This window comes from Corvus hawaiiensis, chromosome 8 (assembly GCF_020740725.1).
Source record: "Corvus hawaiiensis isolate bCorHaw1 chromosome 8, bCorHaw1.pri.cur, whole genome shotgun sequence".
In the NCBI taxonomy this organism is placed as follows: Eukaryota; Metazoa; Chordata; class Aves; order Passeriformes; family Corvidae; genus Corvus; species Corvus hawaiiensis.
The window spans coordinates 4969089-4990332 of record NC_063220.1 but is presented as its reverse complement, the minus strand read 5'-3'; the positions used below and the strand labels follow the sequence as shown (position 1 = coordinate 4990332).

Here is a 21244-nt window from a genome sequence, read left to right as displayed (position 1 = left end):
CATTCAGTCAGAAAATGAAGCAATGTTTGGTTATCTTTATGCATACAATCCAAATTTCTGTGTTGCTGGTTTGGCTCTCTAATTCAGGACAGGTTTTTGTTCAACCAAGCTGAACTCAAATAAATAGCTACTCCTGTCTAGTCTCCATTTGTGAAAAGTCTCTTTATTTTATTTTATTCTACTCAGAAATTAATTATAAATTATATTTAATGCAATCTCTTCATTAACCTGGCTGGAACTAAAACTTAGTTCCAAAACAGGTCATGTGTGTTGAACATGATTTTAAACTTGCAGGTCCCCCTTCTAATCACTGCTACCCTTTGATGGATTCTTTGATTTTGCTGTTCACTGGACACTTGGTCAATCTCCAGGATAATGAAATTCCTACAGCCAAAGGCAGAAATCACATTCAGAGCTATTATTTCTTATAATAATTCACAGAGACTGGAAATAACTTTATTTTCTACACTTGCAAGTCAAACAGGCCTGCTAAAAAGCAATTACAAACTCAACATGCAGGTTCTTTTGCATTTACTGACATGTATTGATGCTGGAAATGTGTAAGCTTCTCATTTCTTTCCAATTAAAACAAAAAAATGGCATTTTTTTAGCACTGGTCACAACTCTGCATTCTCTTACCACCATCTTATGCTCATTTATCAACAGATGACAGAACAAGGCAACCTTACATTGGGGATTGACTCTCACAAACTAGCTACACTAAAAAAAAATCTTATAAAATAGTTTGTGCTAAGTTAAATATCTCTAAATTCAGTAATTGTCAATGACAATATATTAAACAAAACTGTAATAGTGGTGAATTTTCAGCTCCACTGAAGTCACAGGCAAAATTTACAGAACTTCATCCTCAGCCTCTGTCCCCCTTCTAAAAACAGGGATAGAGGTATCAGTCCACAAAAATACCGCACCAGTTTCCTTCAAAAATAACACTAAAGTGAGTCAGATCTCAGCAAACCACATCAGATGAACTCAGTCTTTGAGTTAATCTCAGTGTTGCCTGGTTTTGCATTTTAATATAAATCCATATTTGAGTTGAGTAAGAGCCAGGAGCCCAGTCTGCCGTGGTGCTGCAGCCCCAGTGGAGGTCAGAAAGTGAAAGCACCATTTCAGCCTCACAGGAAATGGTCATTTACCTCGAGTGCTCACACTAAGGACAACTTCAAGCTGTGCTCAGTTTTCAGGTTTATACTTCTCTCACTTTCCTTTAACTGCAGTCTTTAACAGCTCCCCAAGAGAAACAGAGCATCAGATAAAAGTCTAATCCAAGGCATATCAGTAACAAATACGGGCACAAGGAGATGGAGCTCTCCAGGAACTCTCAGTGGGGACATTAAGTCTGCTCCCTTGAAATTTAACAGAAACTTTAACTTCTCCAGGAGCTCAGCAAGGCCATCCTTAAATGGCTTTGATAACCTTTAAGGTTTTGCAATTCATAGTGAAATTCCTCAGTGCCTGTTAACTGATTTTATATCACATAAAGTTTTGCTCGTTTATTTTGGTTGCAAGCCATATGGACATCACCACTTTTCAGCATGTTGTGTGGGCAGAAAACTTTACACTGTTGGACAGAGGGGTACAAGCATTTTCTCCACAAAAAGGAACTCTTCATAATAATCTTCACAAGGATTATTTAGTGGTTCTCCCCATGGCAGCAGGCTGAGGTAAGGCATGGGCAAACTAGAAGGTACAGTGCAAAGAAACTTCTCAGTACCAGGCAACAGATAAACACACACCAGATATGATGCTGACATGAATGACCACTTCTGTTGCAGACTGGGAGTAGATCAATACTATACAGCCCAATTAGTAAAACATAAAATGACTTTTTAAAGTTGCTGTTGAAGCTGTGCTCTCTATCAATAATAGTACAATATTGCAGTAATTTCATATCAAACAGATATGAAAAAACAAAGTTAAATCTGCATTGCACTTGATTCCCCAAGTTCTTACATCTGCTCCACATTAAAATTAATGATTAATAATATTGGCCAAGTGTTTAAAATTAAATCAATGAACCCATGAATGATAGGAGATGTAACCCTCAGAAGGTAAAACTGAATTTGTTTCCTTTCTGGGGGAAAACCACCCATATATCCTTGAATGAGAATCTTTGTTCAAAGGCTAACAGGAAACTCCAAGTTGATTCAAGGTAAATACCAGCCCCTGTTATCCAAGGAGATAAGAAACACAAATGCATTGGTAATGTTACAATGCTGTAATACATTACTGAATTATACAACAGTGTTATTTCCCCAAATTCCTACAACTTGTATGACTTGATAGGGACACAGACAACGTTCATATAATAGATAGAGATAATAAAGTGCTTTCATAAAGGATCACAACTTCCTGTGTTTCCAACAGAAGTATTTACTAAAATGTTATTAAAGATGGTAACCCGTGAGCTGCTGCACCAGAAACAAAACAGTCAGTAAAAAAGCAGGAATATGATATTTAAGTCTTCCTGTAAAATTCTGCAGAAAAAAAGCACCTTCAACAAAACCCAGCAGTGGTACCTTATGTCTTTTTTTTGTTAGCATAGTTCTGAAATGTGCACTGAGAGCTCCAAGATAAACCTTCCGAGCTCTATTTCACATGAGCCATGTGCATTGAAATACCCACTCTTGTTAGACAAAGGATAAGGCTTATACCAAAAACCACTGTGCCACTTGGCTGCATATCTTTGGTATATTTATAGTGCAACTGTTCTGCTTCTTCTCTGAAGGGGAAAGTTTTCCAAAGCATTGCATCCCCTGCCACTGAGAACCTACCACGAACTCCTACACTCGCTAGGACCTCTGACACTGACTTGCTGCTTTAAACTAATGAAGAATGGGCAGTGAAAATTATTTCTTCCTGTTTTCTAACCATACTGCTGAAATAAAATTGTATCATGCCAGAAAGTAAGAGCAGGGTTCAGTTCTCTTGCAAGATTTTAGGAGTGTACAAATGCGAGCATGAATTTTACAGCAATTTTTAATGACAGATACCCAAGGTGCTATTTGAAAACATCTGTAATTTAATGATTGTTAATCTAGATTTAGTCAACCTTCGTCTCTACTGCAAAAAAAAAAAAAAAGACACCTGTTTTTCATTTTGCTTAGATACTTAGAATTATTCATAATGCATAGAAAGGCTAGAACTACTTAATTAAAATATACTGCAAGCGTGTTTCGCTAAACTTATATTGCTAAAGCCTTGCTGTACTGTAAGATTTACTGGAGTTGGCCTTTACACACAGTACCATGTATTGACATAAGCCTGGCTATACACCTGTGCTTCAGCCTGTCTGAGTGGGCACACCAGCACACGACTATGGTACAGATCATCCAGTGGCAGTGCAATGAAATGTGGCGCCATTGAAATGCCATTTCAGGGGCTCTCAACTCCTGAACAACAGCATTCTCTCTGAACACGTCTGTCCCACCAGACTTGCATATTGCTGAACGCTGGCTTCGTCACTTGGCCCCTTCCTCCTCTTCTTGTACACGTTGTAAGGCATCACGGTTCTCTTGTGGAGCACTCTCACCCTGCCCAGCTCCTTCAGGCGACCTTCATCGACTGCAGAGGCAATCAGAGAACACAAAAACCAGTTATTTATAGTGTCCACATCACCTTAATTTATGCCACTAACTCCAGTACGCATAATGAAAACCACATGAAGTGAGGAAAGTCATCTGCAGATGGAAGCAGAGCTGAGCTGCAGAGCGTTCTTGAATCGTGGCTGGAAACAAAACCCAGCCTGCAAAGGAACTGTGTTCACAATGAGTGAAAAGGTAAATTGTGCATCACACATTTCTAATGGTGATGGATGGCATTTCTAAAAACACCTCTACAGCTGTATTTAAAAATTCACATTCATTTAATGCTCCTAGAGCCAGAAGTCAAACTCTATCTGGGAAAGACTCAAACAGAACCGACCAGGAGAGACTTGTCATTACTGCACCCCTTGCAAAACCCACCAGCACCAACTGGAACAAACGTATTAAAACCAGCAAGAACCCTCCAGGCTGTTTCCTTAGCTAAGGCACCAGGCAATAAACCACCTTCCCAGGTGAAACTCCCTGGCCTTCCAGCCCCAATCTGTTTTTCCCTCATTCATAGTGGTTTCTGAGTTTCATTCTAGGAGTTACATGTCCCTACTTCAAGTCTGATCCCTGAGCTCTGCAGATCAACAGGGTGAGCAGTGTAAGCACTCCCTGGGTGGGTACAACACAATTCCTCTTCAAAGATACACACACCACAGTTAAACCTTATTACCTTCACATACACCTTGTGACTTAATTTATCCAGAGTCATACACATAAGAGTGTTGTTGAACAAGTTAAAACTTCCTTATTTTTATGAATCCCATTGATGTTCCTACTGCTGAATAATAATGTTATATAGCTGCTGTGTGTCAGAAAAATTTGCTCTACAGTGCTAGAAAACCCTTTAAAGAAACTCAGGGAATGTGCACATCTGAGGCCACTGCAGGATAAATTAATAAAATTATTACAAAACAGTAGGAAAAGAAATCTTGGACTTTTCTGAACTTTAGGTTCAAAAAGTCACCAAGAAGAGTAAACCCAGAATCTGAAACATAAGATTGGGAATAGAACCATATAAATTCCAGTAAGAATAGAGATGCTTACTGGAACACCAGTATTTTGGGACATAAACTATGCAAAGACTTACTTTTGGACCTTCTTTCTGCTTTTAATTAATGCTTCCTTATGTTTTAAGACAAAGGAGGTCATGAAATGCTTTTCTGTGCAAGACATTCTGAAGAATCTGCCCCCGTTCATGCAGAAATGGCCTATAAATTTTTTTCTGCTGATTGCAAGAATGTAGTATGTGAAACTTAACGAAGGCTGCTTTACCAAGTTTGGAATTACTTCATTACTTTTATCTGTGTTTTGGTTCCTGACATGAAAGCACAATGTGTTTCTTAAGACTTAACCAGGAAAACATGGTCTGAAGGAAGAAAATCTGAGTAGTACTTGCTAAGATTGTGCTCTCCACTAATTATGGTTGGCAATTGCTTTAGATAAACACCAAGTCAAAAATACTTTATGGCTTTCTCTCCCTCTTTGAAATCCATCAGGGTTTTGATGTGTGGCCAACACCTCCCTGATATCCCAATAGGTTGGTTTTACTACCAGCCCTTCTGCCTCTTCTGTTACATCCTCCTCCTTCCTGAGAGTTCACCAAGGAAAAAATTTGCAAGTTTAGCTTCTGGAGGTGACACAAGTGTAGTTATTTTAACTTCTTAAATTGGAAAGTTTCTATTTACTGCACCTCTAGGCTGACTCTCAGTCTGTGCCCCGAGAGGGATTTAGGCCAAGCTGAGCCCTCACAGCTCTGTGCCAAAAGCACTTTAGAGCTGTTCCCTACTCACTGTTTGATACTCATTGATTTCAAACGCTCCCAAAGCCTGATACTCTGGGTGAGTTCATCCTCTGGCTTGCAGTGCTGCTGGCCCCAGATTTGATTTTTTTGAGTGACTAAAGCTACTGTACCTTTGGTTTCACTGCAGCCTTCCTGGCTCAGCTGAAGTTCTTGCTGTTCTTGCTGCTCAGCATTTGTGCCCTTACTCCACTTTTCCTCGTTGCCTCCTTGCCATGAAAAATAACATTCCACATTTCTACAATGATTACCTGTTCTTCCACTGACTCCCCTCAAAATAAAAGCTTTAATAGCAAAAATAACCTTCTGTAAAGGTACTTAAATGTATGTAATTTAAACTCTATCTGAAAAAGAAACCTTTTACTGAGATCTTAAGTGTAAGTAAAATAATCTCAGGTACATAGTTAAGCTTTTAGACAAGGCAAATAGGAACTTGTGTCACCATCATAACAAATCTGAAAGTCAAAACTCAACCACCTTTCAGTTGCTTCTGGTCTGGAGGCAACACCATAGTAATTCAGGAAACTATTTCCTTTAAACACAATTTAAACATAAACAGAATAAATTTAAGATAATTTGATGGAAAATAAAAGCAGATTGGGCTCTGGAAAACTTTAACAAAGAAATTACTCTCCCAGTAAGAAAAATTAAGTATCTGCTCCTGTTGAGTGGCACGTGGTAAAATTTGCTTTCTATTCAAGATGATGCCAGTTGAATTCTAACAGGCCTTCCCCATGTGGCTGATGCTGGGATACAGCAGCAATCACAGTCCAAAATGAGACCAAATGCTTTATTAAATAAAGTTCCTTGCTGCAAATAAGAAAAAAACCATCCTATATTTCCAAGCTTTAGTAAAGAAATTTTATTTAGTGACTTCCATTTCTGGAAAGACCCTGACTGATCCGATAGTGGAACAGTGTGTTAGGGCAATTTTAGTCATTACTGTAATTACTGAATGCAGTACTTTTACCACTAAGAAGTTTTTTAAAAGGACTTATTTTTTCCTCCTCACATTTTCTCATTTTTCACCTCCTGAGCTGTTGATTTATTGTAGTCTACAGAAGAGACACTGTCATTTGACATAAAAAACATACAAGGTTTCATCCCTTAATTCAGTTACATCTATCAATATAGTCTGGATGTTAGATACACAAAATACAGAGCAATCAATTATATAGATTGGAAGTTCCTGTAATCTTAGGAAACTGGGCAACTGCAGCTGCCAACTGAAAAGAGAAATACTATCCTGTAAGTCTCAGAGCTAAAAATACAGGTGAATTCTTGTTGAATAAATTACCTGTCACTTCTTTCTTTTCTCCTCTATACTCCTAAAGCAGCGAATTATTTATGCTGCAGTTGTCTATTGAAATTTGAATATAGGAGAGATTTCACTCATAATTCAACCTTGCCACCTTGATCCCATAAAGACTGCACAGAGGTGTTAAAATGTTCTGTTCCCAGCCCCATACCACTGTTAAATGGAATTCACACATGGAGGATTTCCTTTCTGAAAACACAAAGCATATCAGATATGTTGCTAAGTACCAGCAGGAAACAAAGCAAGGAGTAGGAGTGATCCAAAGCCTCTCCACGCAATGGCGTGGCTTGGCAGGCACTGGTCTGGGTTCCTGACCCAGCTCACACATCCACCTTCACCAAAAGTGCTCAAAGGCAGCCTCAGCCTGCACTCACCCCAAAAAAGGCTTTTACACTCCAGGGATGAGGAGGAACGTGAGGAGCAGGAAGCCTGACAACCTCCTGTACAATCCAGTCCTTATTTCTTTGCACAACCCAAATCAACTTCCCCCTAAAACTACAAGCTCCCTCCTGAAACCAAAACATCATTTTCAAATGCTGATATGCATTCCTGCTGAAATGCCAGCACGAAACAAGGAGGAGTGATTTCACCTTTTTTATTCACAGCAACAGCAAGGTGGACAGCAGTGTGCTTTTTCAGAGAAATCCAGAATTTCATGGTCTGGATTTTTTTCTTACAGCTCAGGGGTGGATTAGCATTTTTCTAACATTATTTTGGGAAGCCCACATCCTAATATTTTTATTCTTCAAGTGCATTAACCTTTATTATTACTACCTAATATAATCTGAAGTGAAAACCAGCTCCATCTGGTCAGAAAGCTGGGTAAGCACATGCAAAGCTGGACAAGGGAGCCTTGGAGAGTGGAGAGTGAGCTCTGCAAGAGCCTGGGAGCCAACACCACGCTGAAAAAAGGGTGATGGCTCAAAGGTTTCTGTAGCAAATTATACTAAATCAGCTTTTTGGTGGTGGCTGTTGGGCCAAGCTGGTTTTGATCAACAGTAATGAGGAAGGGCAGCCTGAGCTGCAGCATCCTGTACTGCTCCTCTTCAGAGCCATGGTACCTCTTCCCTCCTCCCCTTGGAGAGACTCCTCACAAAAATGACATTTTAAGTTTTTCAGGGGTATAATCTAGAGAAGGAAGCAATCTAACTTTTTTTTTTAAAGTGCTTTTTTCCATTTACAGGAAAACAAGTGAAGAAATAATTAAAAACAAAGTGACAAATTTATTGACTTTCCTATTTTCTAAATAGGAGAAAGGACAACTGCCAATTTCCAAAACAACCCACATTAGTCACAGGAAAATATTTCTTACATTTTCTGTACTCAGAATGGACTCAGAATTAGTAAGAAGCCTTACTGAGGACTGGCATTTCTAACTCACAGAAAGAAATGTGGAACTCCTGCTAAACTCTGAAATGTTGCTGGTTTTGATCATAAGTTTCAGTTTCTTTATTTGCTCCTTCAACTCCCTGGAATAATGAAAGCATTTGGCCCTCTTCACTTTGTAATTCTGCATCCATACTAGGGATGGGCAAGAACCTGGATTTTTTTCCCCTACTATAGAAGGATAAAACAGTGAAAGAAAGAAAAGAAAAGGCAAAGAACCAACCCTAATTCAAAAATTAAAATGTTTAAACCTGTGCCATTAACTGAAACCTGTGATTCACTTTGAAAGCAGACACTGAAGGAAACTCACATTATAAATTAAGTTTTCATTTTGCTTAAAAATGGATTCTCAAAAGAATTATTTTTACCTCTAAGCATTAAATCCACAGAACAAGACGTATGAAGATAAACACTTGACAACTGCTGCATTTCCAGCCCATGGATGTGCTGGAGTTTTGATTTTGTTTCATGTTGCTTCTGGCTTTTAATTTTCAATTTTGAAGCAGTTAGGATTTGCACAGTTTTTAAAGATGAACAGAATGTTACCATTTTTATAACCAAAGAAAAAAAATAAAAATTCAATTTACAGGGAGATTAAAAGTTTCATGATACTCAAGCCTTCAAACTGAGGTGTAAAAATGATGAAAAGAAGCACCATCCCTTGCTGGTTGCACTATGGTGAAGTTAATTTATCTGAGAAACACTACAGCCTTGTCGAATTTTTTTTAAAGAAAAGCTACATCTGGTTTACATGACCTTGTCACAGTTAATGATCAATGATTTTAAAACAAAGAAACTGCAAAAGGAAGAAACACATTAACTTTTCAAATTTTATGACTGAAACATAGGAGATACTAATTACTGGAAATCGAAAATTATTCCACTGCAGTCAGAAGCCAGATCCTTCTGACCTTTGAATTTAAGCTCATTTCTTACTCAATTTAAAGCTTAATTTCTTTTGTTCACCAGCAAAGTATAGGATGTCATCCTCAAAAACAAAAGAGACAATCAGCAATACCCATGAATAGTCATATTTATATAAAACAGTGAGCTGAAATATGCTTTTTCTCATATTGCTTCTTTCAAACTAGACTCATACATTAAGGAATATTAAAGACCCCTATGCCTTGGGGTACAAAAATACTAACTCAAACCAAAATAAGAGTACAGTTAAAATGAAGCATAAACAACAACACACAAAAATTCAACGAAAAGAATTCTTAATTAAAACCAGAAAGCACAAGTCACAAAGGAAGTACAGTAAAATGCTCAGGATATTCTCAATCAGCCAAATCTTTGCAGTTACTCTAACAAAAAAAGGGAACTTTTGAAACCACTGTTCAAAAAGAACATGTTTGTAAGTGGAAAAAGGCACCTTGATCAAAACTTTACCGATGACCCTTAAAACAGGAGAATTGCAGTTTTACAGCTATGGGGATCCTTAAAATGGGCAAAGACAGGAAGTGGCAATGAGGGGAAATCCTGAAGGCATCTTCCAACCCAAAGCTTTGGGCTTTGTGCCTGGACTCCTACAACTGGTTTGTGATGTGCAGCTCCAGGCCGAGGAGCAGCAGCCGGATCGCGCGGCGGAACGCGCTCGCCCCGCTGCGCCGCGGAAACAATAACTCATTGTGCTGGGACTCCCGTTATTCCTGGAGTAAACATCAGCAGGGGCCAGTGGAAAACATTTCCTGTCAATGCAGCAACTCACAGCAGCTCGGGGGCTCAGCTGCAATTCACGGCTTCTGCCTTACCTGGAAACAATCCCTGACTGTGCTGCCCAGCACTAAAATCCAACTGGACACGTTTGGAAGAGATGCACATAAAACAGTATCTATAAAATTCCCAGTTTATTTGAGGAGCTCTCATAGAATGCAATTATTGTAGCCTACCTCAAAATATTATCCTGAAAAAAGGTGACTGGGAAATGGCTACTGAAGGGCAAGATTTAAATCATAGAATGACAGAATCATTCAAACTGGAAAAGCACTCTAAGACCATCAAGTCCATCCATTCCCCCAGCACTGCCAATCCCACCACTAATCCATGTTCCCAAATGCCACATCCACACAGCTTTTAAATCCCTCCAGGGATTGTGACTCCAGCACTGCCCTGGGCAGCTGTTTCAGTGCTGGACAACCCTTTCCATGAAGAAACTTCTCCTAATATCCAACCTGAACTTCCCTTGGCTCATGTTGGGGCCGTTTCCTCTTGTCCTGTCAAGGAGTGATAATGATGTTCCTCCAAGGACTTGCTTTTTAGGAATGCAGTGCAAGAAATCCTATTAATACCAGGGAAAATGTTAGTTAAATGAGACTGAACACTTCCCATGTGAAAACAGTATCCAGTGCCTCCAAAGCCAAAATACTATGACCAAAAAAAAAAAAAAAAAAAAAAAAATCTAGTTGATGGCAAGTTGACAAAGATAACTTTTTTACTTTTAGATGTTCTTCCAGAGGACAAAAGGAAGTTGTCACTTCAAAAGAAGTTGAACCTCTAACACTATTCTTGATGACTTCAGATACAAGAAATGAGAATGTGAACTGCCAATGAAGAATATTAACTGCACACCCAGGGCACTTTGGGGCTTCTTTTTCTTGTTTTTTTCCTGTTTTAACTACACTTTTTGCTTATCTAATCAACTTGCAGCCTTCAGCTTAAGTACACTGTGCAGACAAGGGCCAGAAGCAGAACCACAGCAGGTACAGCTCTGTTTTGAAGGAAGGGGCCCTGTGAGATGTTCTGTGATTCTCTCTCATTCCTGTGCACGCTCTCCCTACCCCAGGTTCCCTGACTGCAGCCTCCAGGCCCTCAGCAGTCTGCACAAGGCAGATTTGCAGATCAGAACTAGCAGAGTCAAAGCTTTACAGGCTCATTCATGACCTGACTCATTTCTGGTGGACCCCACAGGCATTTCTAACACCCAGCTCTGATTCTGGGGAGTTTTATTTGCTCAGAGTCAGCACTGGGGAGCCTGACCAAGCTTTCTGCTTCATCAGTGTGTGTCCTCCACATTTCTCAGAACCTTTGTTAGCTGAGCTTTCCTGTTCCTTGAAGTATCCCAGTTATTTAGAACAATACAGGAATGTTCTGCATTTTGAGTTATTCATTTCTCTTCAGAGACAGAAGGGGAAATCATGGTTAAAATCCAACAAGCACTTGGAAACAGCACATGAAAGCAACTCTAAGTTGCTGGCTAACAGGGAACAAAAACTGCACAGATATCTTTGAAGAGCCTTTAGCAAGGGACCTGTCATCTCAAGAACATAATCAGAAGTGACTCTGCTACTGGTGGGACAGAAACATCAAACACATTATTAAATCAGTGAATTAATGGTTGAAAATAGTAATGCACCTTACATGGGAAAGATCAGGGATGGTGACAGTGGTGGAGATGACAGGACAAGGGGGAATGGCTTAAAGCTGCAGGATGGTTGGATGTAGATGGGATTTTGGGAAGAAATTGTTCCCTGGGAGGGTGGGGAGGCCCTGGCACAGGGTGCCCAGAGAAGCTGTGGCTGCCCCTGGATCCCTGGAAGTGTCCAAGGCCAGGTTGGACAGGGCTTGGAAGAATCTGGGACAGTGGAAGATGTCCCTGCCCATGGCAGGGGGTGGCACTGGATGGGCTTTCAGATCTGTTCCAACCCAAACCATTCCATGATACCATTCTTCCATGAAATGCCAGTACAAAAGACAAAAGTCAGAGGTTATGCTTTAAGGAGTTACAGCTCCAAAACAATGGGAAGAAAACAGGAAAAAAAAATCTGAAGCAGCAAAAGAGTGAAATACTATTTATTAAAATATTTGAACTGCATAGAAGTGAACGTGGCAGAAAGTACCAAGAGGATCTTCCAGAAAGAAGGGCAAAGTCCTCATTAAGACTGATATGTGAGGAGGAAAAGAACCAGAGACGAGAGTCAAGCTGAGAATTACAAATGCAAACATTTCCACAGAATAGGAAAAATTGAAGCAATTGGCAGTAGCTTATCAGCTAAATAAATCAGATTACAGCAATCAATTTGCTGGCTAAAGTAATTAAAACATGGAATCAATTACGTTCTACGTGAGGAGCTGAGATGATGTCAGCAGAGCAGGGAGTGAACGAGGATCATTCCAGAAGGTCTGACCCTGGCACAGGTTTCCCTGGTGGATGTTGGAGTGTGGCTCAGCACATGCCTGTGGTGTCCCTTCCATGGCTGCTCTGTGCCTGTGCCTAATTACAGCTGTTAACTTTTATCACATTTGGAAACCAGTCCCACATGCTCATTGTCCTCAGCATGAAATAAAATCTGCATGATCGCTCTACTTGTCCCACATTACTGAACTTTTAATTCCTGCTCTTGTGCTCTTAACACCTTCTGAGCATGGAAAATGATTCCTACAAGACTTGGCAATCCTTGCCCTTCCCCACATTCCCCTGAATCTTCACCAAAAAGGAAAAAAAAAAAAAAAAGCAGAATTATTCTGCTAGAAAATCAAATATCACAACATTCAAAAGGTGAAAGAGTATCTTGAGCATAAACCCATCTAAGAGTCATCTCTTCAATGCAAAGAGAAATGAAGTATGCCAAGATATCTTCATTTTTCAAGCAAAGTCCTCAAAAAAAAAAAAAAGTAATTTCAAAACACATCCATTTTTTTCACAATCTCTATGATGGTCATCTTGGATTAACACATATTTTTGTGAATTTTCCAGTCCAAGCCACAGGTTTCATGAACCACACCAGATGTCAGACACTGGGTCAGTTGAGGGGCACTGGTTTAGTCTGCTACATGTATGTTATAAGCAGATATATTTAGAATATCAGTAAATACAAACTTTTAAATCACAAATATTTATTAAAGTTTGCTTTTACTAACCCACACACCAATTTATTCCATGGCTGTTGCTTAGAACCCACAAATTAAGAGAATAACATTTCCTTTTTATTACAGAAGCACTGCATATGAGGCTAAAACCCCACGCCCCAGTCATTTCAATTTAATCCAAACATACTAAAAAGTGAGGGGAAAATGTGCCTGGCTACACCTTATTGGCATTATCTTCATTGTTTAAACATCTTGTACAGTCAAGGATCACACTGGATTTAGAAATACGCATTCTGATGGCTCTAAGTCTTCAATAACTTAATGAGAAACAGAGAGAAACTTGCAAGATGTCTCCTCTAGAGGAGCTGCTAGAAAGAAGTGGTATATCTGTCTTTTTCTTGGTTACAGAACTCAAATTTATTACCTATGGCTCTGATAATAGTGGAAAGTTACCTCTTTAGAAGACTTTAGTTCATGATCTCTCAGTTTATTTAAACTGTTTCTGAACTCTCTGAAGGACACAACACTACCTTAAAAAATAAACCTAGAAGCAGCAGTTGTTTTAAAACAAAGCAGCAATTTCTCCCAAATCAGATGATTGCACAGTATTAAACAACTGGTTTAATGTTTTCCATCTGTGATAGTTTTGCGACCACATTTCATCGTCTCAAGAAGTTCAGTGCATTTATCCTTGTAAACATTAATCTGCATCACACCACCCTTACAAACATTAACATATCCTGGCCTTTGCATTAATCCCTCTGCCCACATCCAAATCCCTCTGCCTACATCCATCCTACACGGATACAGCCCTTTGCCAGGGATGTGAACTCTGAGATGGGACCAAATGGCAACCACAGTTCACTTTCAGGACATAAATATGTGATCGTGGCTTTTGTGTTCAAAACAGGAGGAGGATCAAGAGCAGTATCACACTAATTTACTAATTTTTTAAAATATACTGTAAAATTAAACACTCTCTGTACTGGATGGGGAAAAAAAAGTCAACAAAATACTTGTGTTCACAAACACAATAAATATAAAACGTTTGAATTACTCTTTAACAACAAAGTGCACTAAATTGTACATAAAATAAAATGTTTTAAAAACACAACATTAGAAATGATAGTTATTGAAATAATTGTGACAAATTATTTTTCTAGTGGAAGCATTACGCAAAAAAACATATATTTAAAATAAACAGAGTTTTGTATAACTGCACATGCCTGTAGATTTCTGGTTTTATTTAACTTTTATTTACTAGAACTAATAACACTCAGTTTCTTGCAAGAAGCATTAAGATACATAATGCAATCACTACTAAGAGGATTCAGAAGTTGTTAAATACTGGGATTGTTGTTTGCATTTTACTACTCTAGCTTACTATGAGCAGCAGCATAGATAAAAAATATATAGAAAGATGTATTTCTAAAGAAACAGTTTTTTCAGCTTATATTCCTATAAGTTTAAAAAAATCTGGTAAAAGCTTGTAATAAAAAGTTATAGGATTACCACAGAGAAAGACTGGAAATCTGAAGTAATTTTCTTTAGTTCAGTAAGTCAAAAACTAGTGATCTGCTATGAGGTGTTACATGGAATGGGTTTTTTAGTGTGATTCTTGTGAGTGTGAAGGGAGAGTTTTCTGACCTCTCCATAGCTTTGTGTAGTGTCCCAGGACTTTCTCCCAAGAAGGGAAGCTCAGGCACTGATTTTAGTGTTGTTTTGGGTCTATGTTTTGCTTTATTCTGATGGTTAAGGCTTACATGTGAGCACGAGGCAATTTTAAAGGCTTTTTGGATTTCTACATCTGTCCTTTGTGCAAGCACAGCCTTGCCCAGCTCCTGGGCAGCCACCGCCTGATCACTGGAAAGCCCAGAACAGACAAACCATCTCCTCTGGATTCCATTGCCTATCATCACTTAGGCTCACACCAGCTGGAAACAGTCTGAAGCCTGAGTTATTCTAAGGACTTCCACTCTGCTGGAAGAAGAAAGGCCTTTTCTGCTGTGCAGAGGTGGCAGATGCAAAGTCTGCTCTGCAGCAAGAACAAAGAGTGGAAGGTGGTTGCTGAATCATTTGGCTTTGTAATCTCTTTAGACGGTGTATCCAAATAACAGCCTCTTATTCACTGCTACAAATATCTACCAAGATGCTCAAGTTTGAATCCTACCACCACTTATTTCTACAGCTTGCTCTTGTCAAGTCCTCCTTCTCCTTGTTCTACCTCCATGAACTACTGGAAAATTCTTTCCCTGTCTTCCATCCACATCTCTGCCAGCTGCCCAAACCCTGATCACATCAGAGATCCCCACTTCTAAAGCTTCCCACACACTGCTTCACTCCATCTTCATTCCTAGCACCTGCAGGCAGTGAAGTTCTACCTCTGACTACAGGATCTTATCCCAGACAAATTTACTTCTTTTGAAGGAAACTGCTTTGTGTCTCCATATTCTTAATTTCTCCTACAACTCTCATACTGCAAAAGATTTCTCCAAAAACTCTGAAAGACACCTAAGATACTTCCTTAGATCCCTCTCTTTGAAACTCTCCTTCACAGTGATGTTTACAAAAGGGTCAGTTTAGTCTAATACTATTTAGTCTATTAATAGACTATAATTTAGTCTACTACTATAATTGACCAGGAAACCCAGAAGTGCCTCTCTCTCTCTTTATCCCACCCTTTTGCATCCATCATGGTTTGTGTTAACCATACCCTCTGGAGCAAAGAGTGTCTTGTCTCCAAGAACACACAAAGCAAAGGCAGAGGAGCCTCTGTTATGCCTTTGTTATGTGCAATTTTTCAACACTGAAGAAAATACTTTCATTTTAATTAATGTATTCCATTTGATGCCATTTTGATTTCACTCTATTATTAGATCTGCAGGAAGTTGAACAGATGTGTATTAGCTTAGCCAATTTATCAACTTCAGCAAATGAAATGGTTAAGACAGAAAAAGCACTGAAGTCCTTTTGAAGGGCAGCTCTAAAGCTCTGCTCACACAGCTTCTGCAGACACAGGAAGGTGGGAAGCAGCTTCCACCACTGGGATTGCTGTGGGCCATGCCTAAAAGTTTGGATAAAGCTTTTTCACTTGGGTAACAGCCCCATGTTCGCCCTGGCTGACACCATGTACACCCCGAATTATGTGACACAGTCATGTAACTATGAAGGTTTTGAAGCCACCACTCTTAGACTGGGATTGTATCTGTCCTCGTCTGAAGTTTCTTTTTAAAGGTCTTGGCAGTCCAGCACTGATAGAAAGATTTGAAGTTTCTCACTAACTTAATTACCATCCCAAAAGTAGATTTTCATAAAAATTTTGCTTCATGAAGACATTTTTCACAGACTTCTCCCAGAAGCAACAAACCGAAAACCTCAAGAGATGCTAGAAAGAGAGAAGACATGCCACTGAGTTAGTCTAGAAAATAGAAACTGGAAGGATAAGAATATTGCCAGGATATCAGTAAATTATTTATAATTCTTTCCATACTGCTCTTGTTTCATGGGTAAGGCTGCTAGTGAAGTTACCAATGGAGTAAAACCCTGAGGAGCAGTTTGGGAGGAGGAAGCTAATGAGTGCCCAGGAACATTTCAGCAAATGCTATCATGTGACTGACTTCTGCTCATCAGCTTGATGTGTTATCAAAGTCACTGACTGCAGAGCAACCTTTTAATTAACTTTGTCTTTCTTTAGCATATCTCCATCTGTACTTACAGCTAATGGCCATGAAATGAAGTTTAGCACTATCTCCATTTCCAGATTGCATCAGTATTCAAACCCTCTGTTAGTGCACCACCTCACTAACTACTTACTTAGCTCTGAATAAATGCCTGGCCACTGGTTAGTAATATCAGAATCTTCATAAATCTCTCTCATTTATAAGATGATGCCAGGTCGTCTACATTTTTCAAAGTGAACAGACAACAAAAATCAAGGATCTGTTTCAAGACATGAGTTATATAAATAAATATTTTCTTACACTTAAGAAAAAAAACAACCCACTTTTTATGAGCATCTTTTTATTTTTATTCCAGAAAAGTAAAAATAAATCTTATTTAGGAAGGAGCTCTGCAATGTAATGTGTATGAATACTCAAAAATCCTTTCCATATTACAGAGGTTTGAAAGGTCAAAGCACATAACACACTCTCCTGAACTGGAAATGGGTAAATTTACCTAATAAATTTTTAGATTTTTTTTTTCTAAAGGAGGGAAAACATGTTCAAAAACTCAGGAAAATTATGCACCCATGAGTTATGTCTCATACTAATTATGAAAAAGTTAGTATGAAATGATATTTCTGAAATTTTCTGACATTACACACAGTATTAGAAGATGACCATTGCCAGTGACTGCTTCATTGCCCCAGGCAGCAATGAAAGTCACATCATTTCTCCCAATTGTTTATTGGATCTGGTTATTGCTCTTGGTTTCAACGTTGGAAGTCCCACTCCTGATAAATCATGCCCTACTTAACCAACATAATTATGGACAGTGCTACAGAAAGCTGATTCAAGAGGAATAAAGCACACCATCATTTGTATTGCTTTTTAAAATTCACTGTAACGTCATTAAACTCGTATTAGTGACTGTTGGAGAACATAAAGAATGAGGAAGGGAACTGATTTCACTGGTGAGAAATGGCTTCCTTTGAGCAGCAACTCAAACCCCCGATGCCTACGAGCTCCCAGCAGGCCCAGAGCATCTCAACGTGCAGCTATGTTTTAATTTCCTTAAACCACAGGACACAAGTCACAGTTCCAGCAGTGTCTGGAGCGAGATATTCTGTGCTGATAACGACTCAAAGCTTTGTTTCCTGTGGTTTCCAAACGCCTGCTATGCCACAGGGATTTCACACCATCCAGAAGATGCTGCCCCTCTGCTTGCACGGGGTTAACACCTTCACAGGCACCAGTTTAGCACTCTCCTTTCTGAATACCAAGAGTATCCCAAATACCACTGGCCTCCAAAACCATTCCCTTCTTCCTTCTACTTTTGTAATTTTTTTCCAATTTCCCCTCATCAATCTAAGAACGATGTATTTACTTGAACCTTGCTTTGTAGTTCTTATAATTATTATTATTAGTAGTAGTAGTGTTCCTGTTGAGCAACCAAGTAACAGCCACAAGGTGAGGAAAAGCAAGGAACTCAACAGCATTTCCAGAACTCCACAGTCCTGCTTAAGCAGTCTTTTCAAATTCCTTTAATTTACCTACATCCTGCCCTTCAAACAGTTAACTGCCTAGGGAGTCCTACTAAACTACAGTAAAAAGTAAAAGGATCAAAAAGGAAAAATAAAGCAAAAAGTAAAAAGAGTAAAAAGAAAGAAGTAGTTGCTGAAGACTACTGAGACTCGGGTAAATCTGTGCTTTGGTGTCTAGAAACAGACCACAGTGTTACATGCTCTTGAGCTGAACAATACCACACACCTCTGAATAGTATCACAGCCACACTCATTTGTTACTCACAGGAGAAAGAAAACTTCAAGAAGAGGATATTCAACAAGTCGTAATTAATAACAAAAGTTATTCCCTTTCCCCCCAAGCACAACACCAAGCATCCTCTAACACAGCTCCCAGAGAGTCAGTAACTAAAGCAAATACATGGGGTTTTTTTTCCATTTGATTGCCTTGTTTTACATTAGCATCACTGTATTGTGTTCTGGTCAGTAATATTTTCAACCAGTCAATCCTGGTAAATCACTAAGTACCTATTTTACACAATGTGTAAAACTATGTCAAGATCTATGTCAAGATGTTTAAGGTGCTTCTGCTGTTTATTGTGTTCTTCACATCCACTGACTGTTAAACTGAATGTTTAACTGATTGTTAAACTAAATCTGACACTTTGTTTCTTAACAAAAGCACCTGACGCCTTTAAGCTTCTCCAGTTCTTCCACTTTCCTGTATTGATTCCAACTTAATTCCTTTATGCATTCACCCAACTGAAATGTAAGTGAGGAACAATTATTTGACTGGTTTTGTTCATGCCCAGAATAGCAAACATAATTTGAAAATAATCTGAAAGGCAGCAATATGTGTTAATTTTGAACTACTTATAGTCTACAGGACAGAATGTACTTAAAACGTGCATTGCTTAAAAGATAAAATTCTCTTTTACTAGTGTTTGCTGCAGGAGTTGTGGATTGTACCCTTTTCATCCTTTACAGGCAAGATTTCCATACTGCTTCAGCAGCAGATATAAAAGCAGCAGTTATAAAAAGACAGACAAATTACAGACACATCGTTCCTTGTAACCTTACCTGCTTTTCCATCCTGGTTGAAGCGGGAGTATTTGGAGTGCTCGAGCAAGGGCAGGCATTGCTCAATGGGTGTCCACACGTAGGTCTCTGGACACAGCAGGTCAGAGGGCCTGTACTGACCCTGGGAAGGGGAAAAGATGGAAAAAAAACCCAAAAAGAGAGCAGTCATATCAGTTGCACAAGAACACTCTGGCTACAATTTGATTTTCCAAAGAGCAAGGAATAGTTTTTAATCTAATCTACACCAAATGAGTGTTCAGTGAAATCACAGGCTTTAGTCATTTCAGCACCATCTCAGGAGCACAAACTCAACCTTGGCACGTGATGAAAATGTAAAATTAACATAACACACTTCCACGATATCCAAGATGAACTAGGAAAGTTTTGGCTTTGCTCACTGGAACTCTGTATTTAAGTTATCCTCTGGAGTTCTGCTGGGTTGGGGCCAACACTAAAAAACTCAGCACCTCCAAAAGCAGCTCATCTCAAGTGTTGGTAATTCTAGCAAATAAAGGAGACCAAAAAAAAAAAAAAATCTAATAAAAACCCCACTGAACAGTAAGCAGGAGGCTATTTTTATTACATTAGTGATGGAGCATTTCGTTCATTGCTGCTTAAATAGTAACACTTTAATTCATGGAGCTTTTCCTGGATTAGCTTACAGGTAATGATTGGTAAAATTCTACCAATTTTTTTTGCTGATTTATTAAGAAGATATTCTTTGCAGACATTCCCAGAAACTAAACAGCCTTAATTATTTTCCCTCCAGCTACACAGAAAGTCACCACCTCAGCAATAATAACCTCCCCTAATCAGATGTTCATTTGATTTAAAATAAGATTATTCAGCGGCCTATAACTTAAGTCAAAATTTTATCTTTGAGCCATTACTCATGCAACCCATACACTCTCAATGTTCAGAGCCATATGGTGGCAACAGCAAATTAATTTTTAACTTGCAAATTCATTACACATCTCAGCTTGAAAAACAGCCATACAGTAAAGAGAATGAAAAAATTTCAGGATACAAATTAAAAATTAAAAGACTGGGCATTATCAGAAGTCACACTGCAGTTGGTGCCATTAAGAGTCCTTCACATCAATTACATTAAATGGATAATTAAGATTATCATCTTGAGATGAAGCTGATTTACTGCCCAGTATCTGCTCTGATAAAAGGCAAAGAAGCCTAACATGAGGCTGAGCAACTGTTTGGGAAGGGACAATACCAAATTCCTGTGACTGCAGCCTAGAGATGAAGACATTCCTTTAGGGACACCCTTATGCAGTAACACCCAGTTTTGGAGAATCAGAACCACCAGGAATTCCCAATTCTTTTTATACTCTTACTGTTCAACTCTTCATATTTATGGAAAAATTAACTTTTTAAAATATATTTCCCAGCAACAGTAAATTGTTGAGAAGGAAATACAAGAATTATCTCTGATAAAAAGTCATCACTGTCCATGTAAAAGAGATAAAAATAACCAAGTTTCATATTGAACCTTGTCAAATACCTGAGGTACTTTTCTGAAAAGGTCTGTATGATTTATTTTCTCATTTGAAAAACAATTGGGATTGACTTGGAACTACCACTTTTGGTTTTGTTGGCTTTTTTTTTTAATTAAAGGCAAATTTTTGTATTAAATTAAAACAATATTCCTCCAATTCCATTTAGAAACTTAAACCTCAAGACCCCAGAAAACCCTCTAAAGCCAGAGGATGGAAGTGACATTTTTAAATAAACCACTTTGAAATGTTATGCTCGCTAAATAGAAATAGTTGAAAGCTGTGTGAAGGTAGTGTTTAGAGAACACTTTTAATCATCATTACTCAGATGAAACAGTTTAAGGACTTGGGGAAAAAATATGCCTTTTCAGTCATATTTTAAAAAAATTAGAACATAATTACTTGTTGATTTAAAGACATTTTCTCAACTGGCCAAGAAGGCAGAAATAGCCAAGGAACTGTCTTTCAGAGCTGTTGCTTAAGCACAGAAAATACAAGTGGCAAATTAATCTTTCCTAGTAGCATGAGCTTAACTCATGGTTGTAAGAAAAG

General features: G+C 38.7%; 1 protein-coding gene across 6 annotated transcripts in view; it reads right to left on the bottom strand.

Moving 5' to 3' along the window:
* Positions 1-421: 421 nt before the first annotated feature.
* ATE1 (arginyltransferase 1) overlaps positions 422-21244 on the bottom strand; it is a 70084-nt gene continuing 49261 nt past the window's right edge. For all 6 annotated transcript variants that reach the window (XM_048310807.1, XM_048310803.1, XM_048310804.1 and 3 more), the window contains exons 11-12: positions 19185-19305; positions 422-3582 (exon numbers count right to left, since the gene is read on the bottom strand). In XM_048310807.1, coding sequence (XP_048166764.1) covers positions 3404-3582; positions 19185-19305 — 300 coding nt within the window. In that variant the 3' untranslated portion in view covers positions 422-3403. The remainder of the gene's footprint in view (positions 3583-19184; positions 19306-21244) is intronic.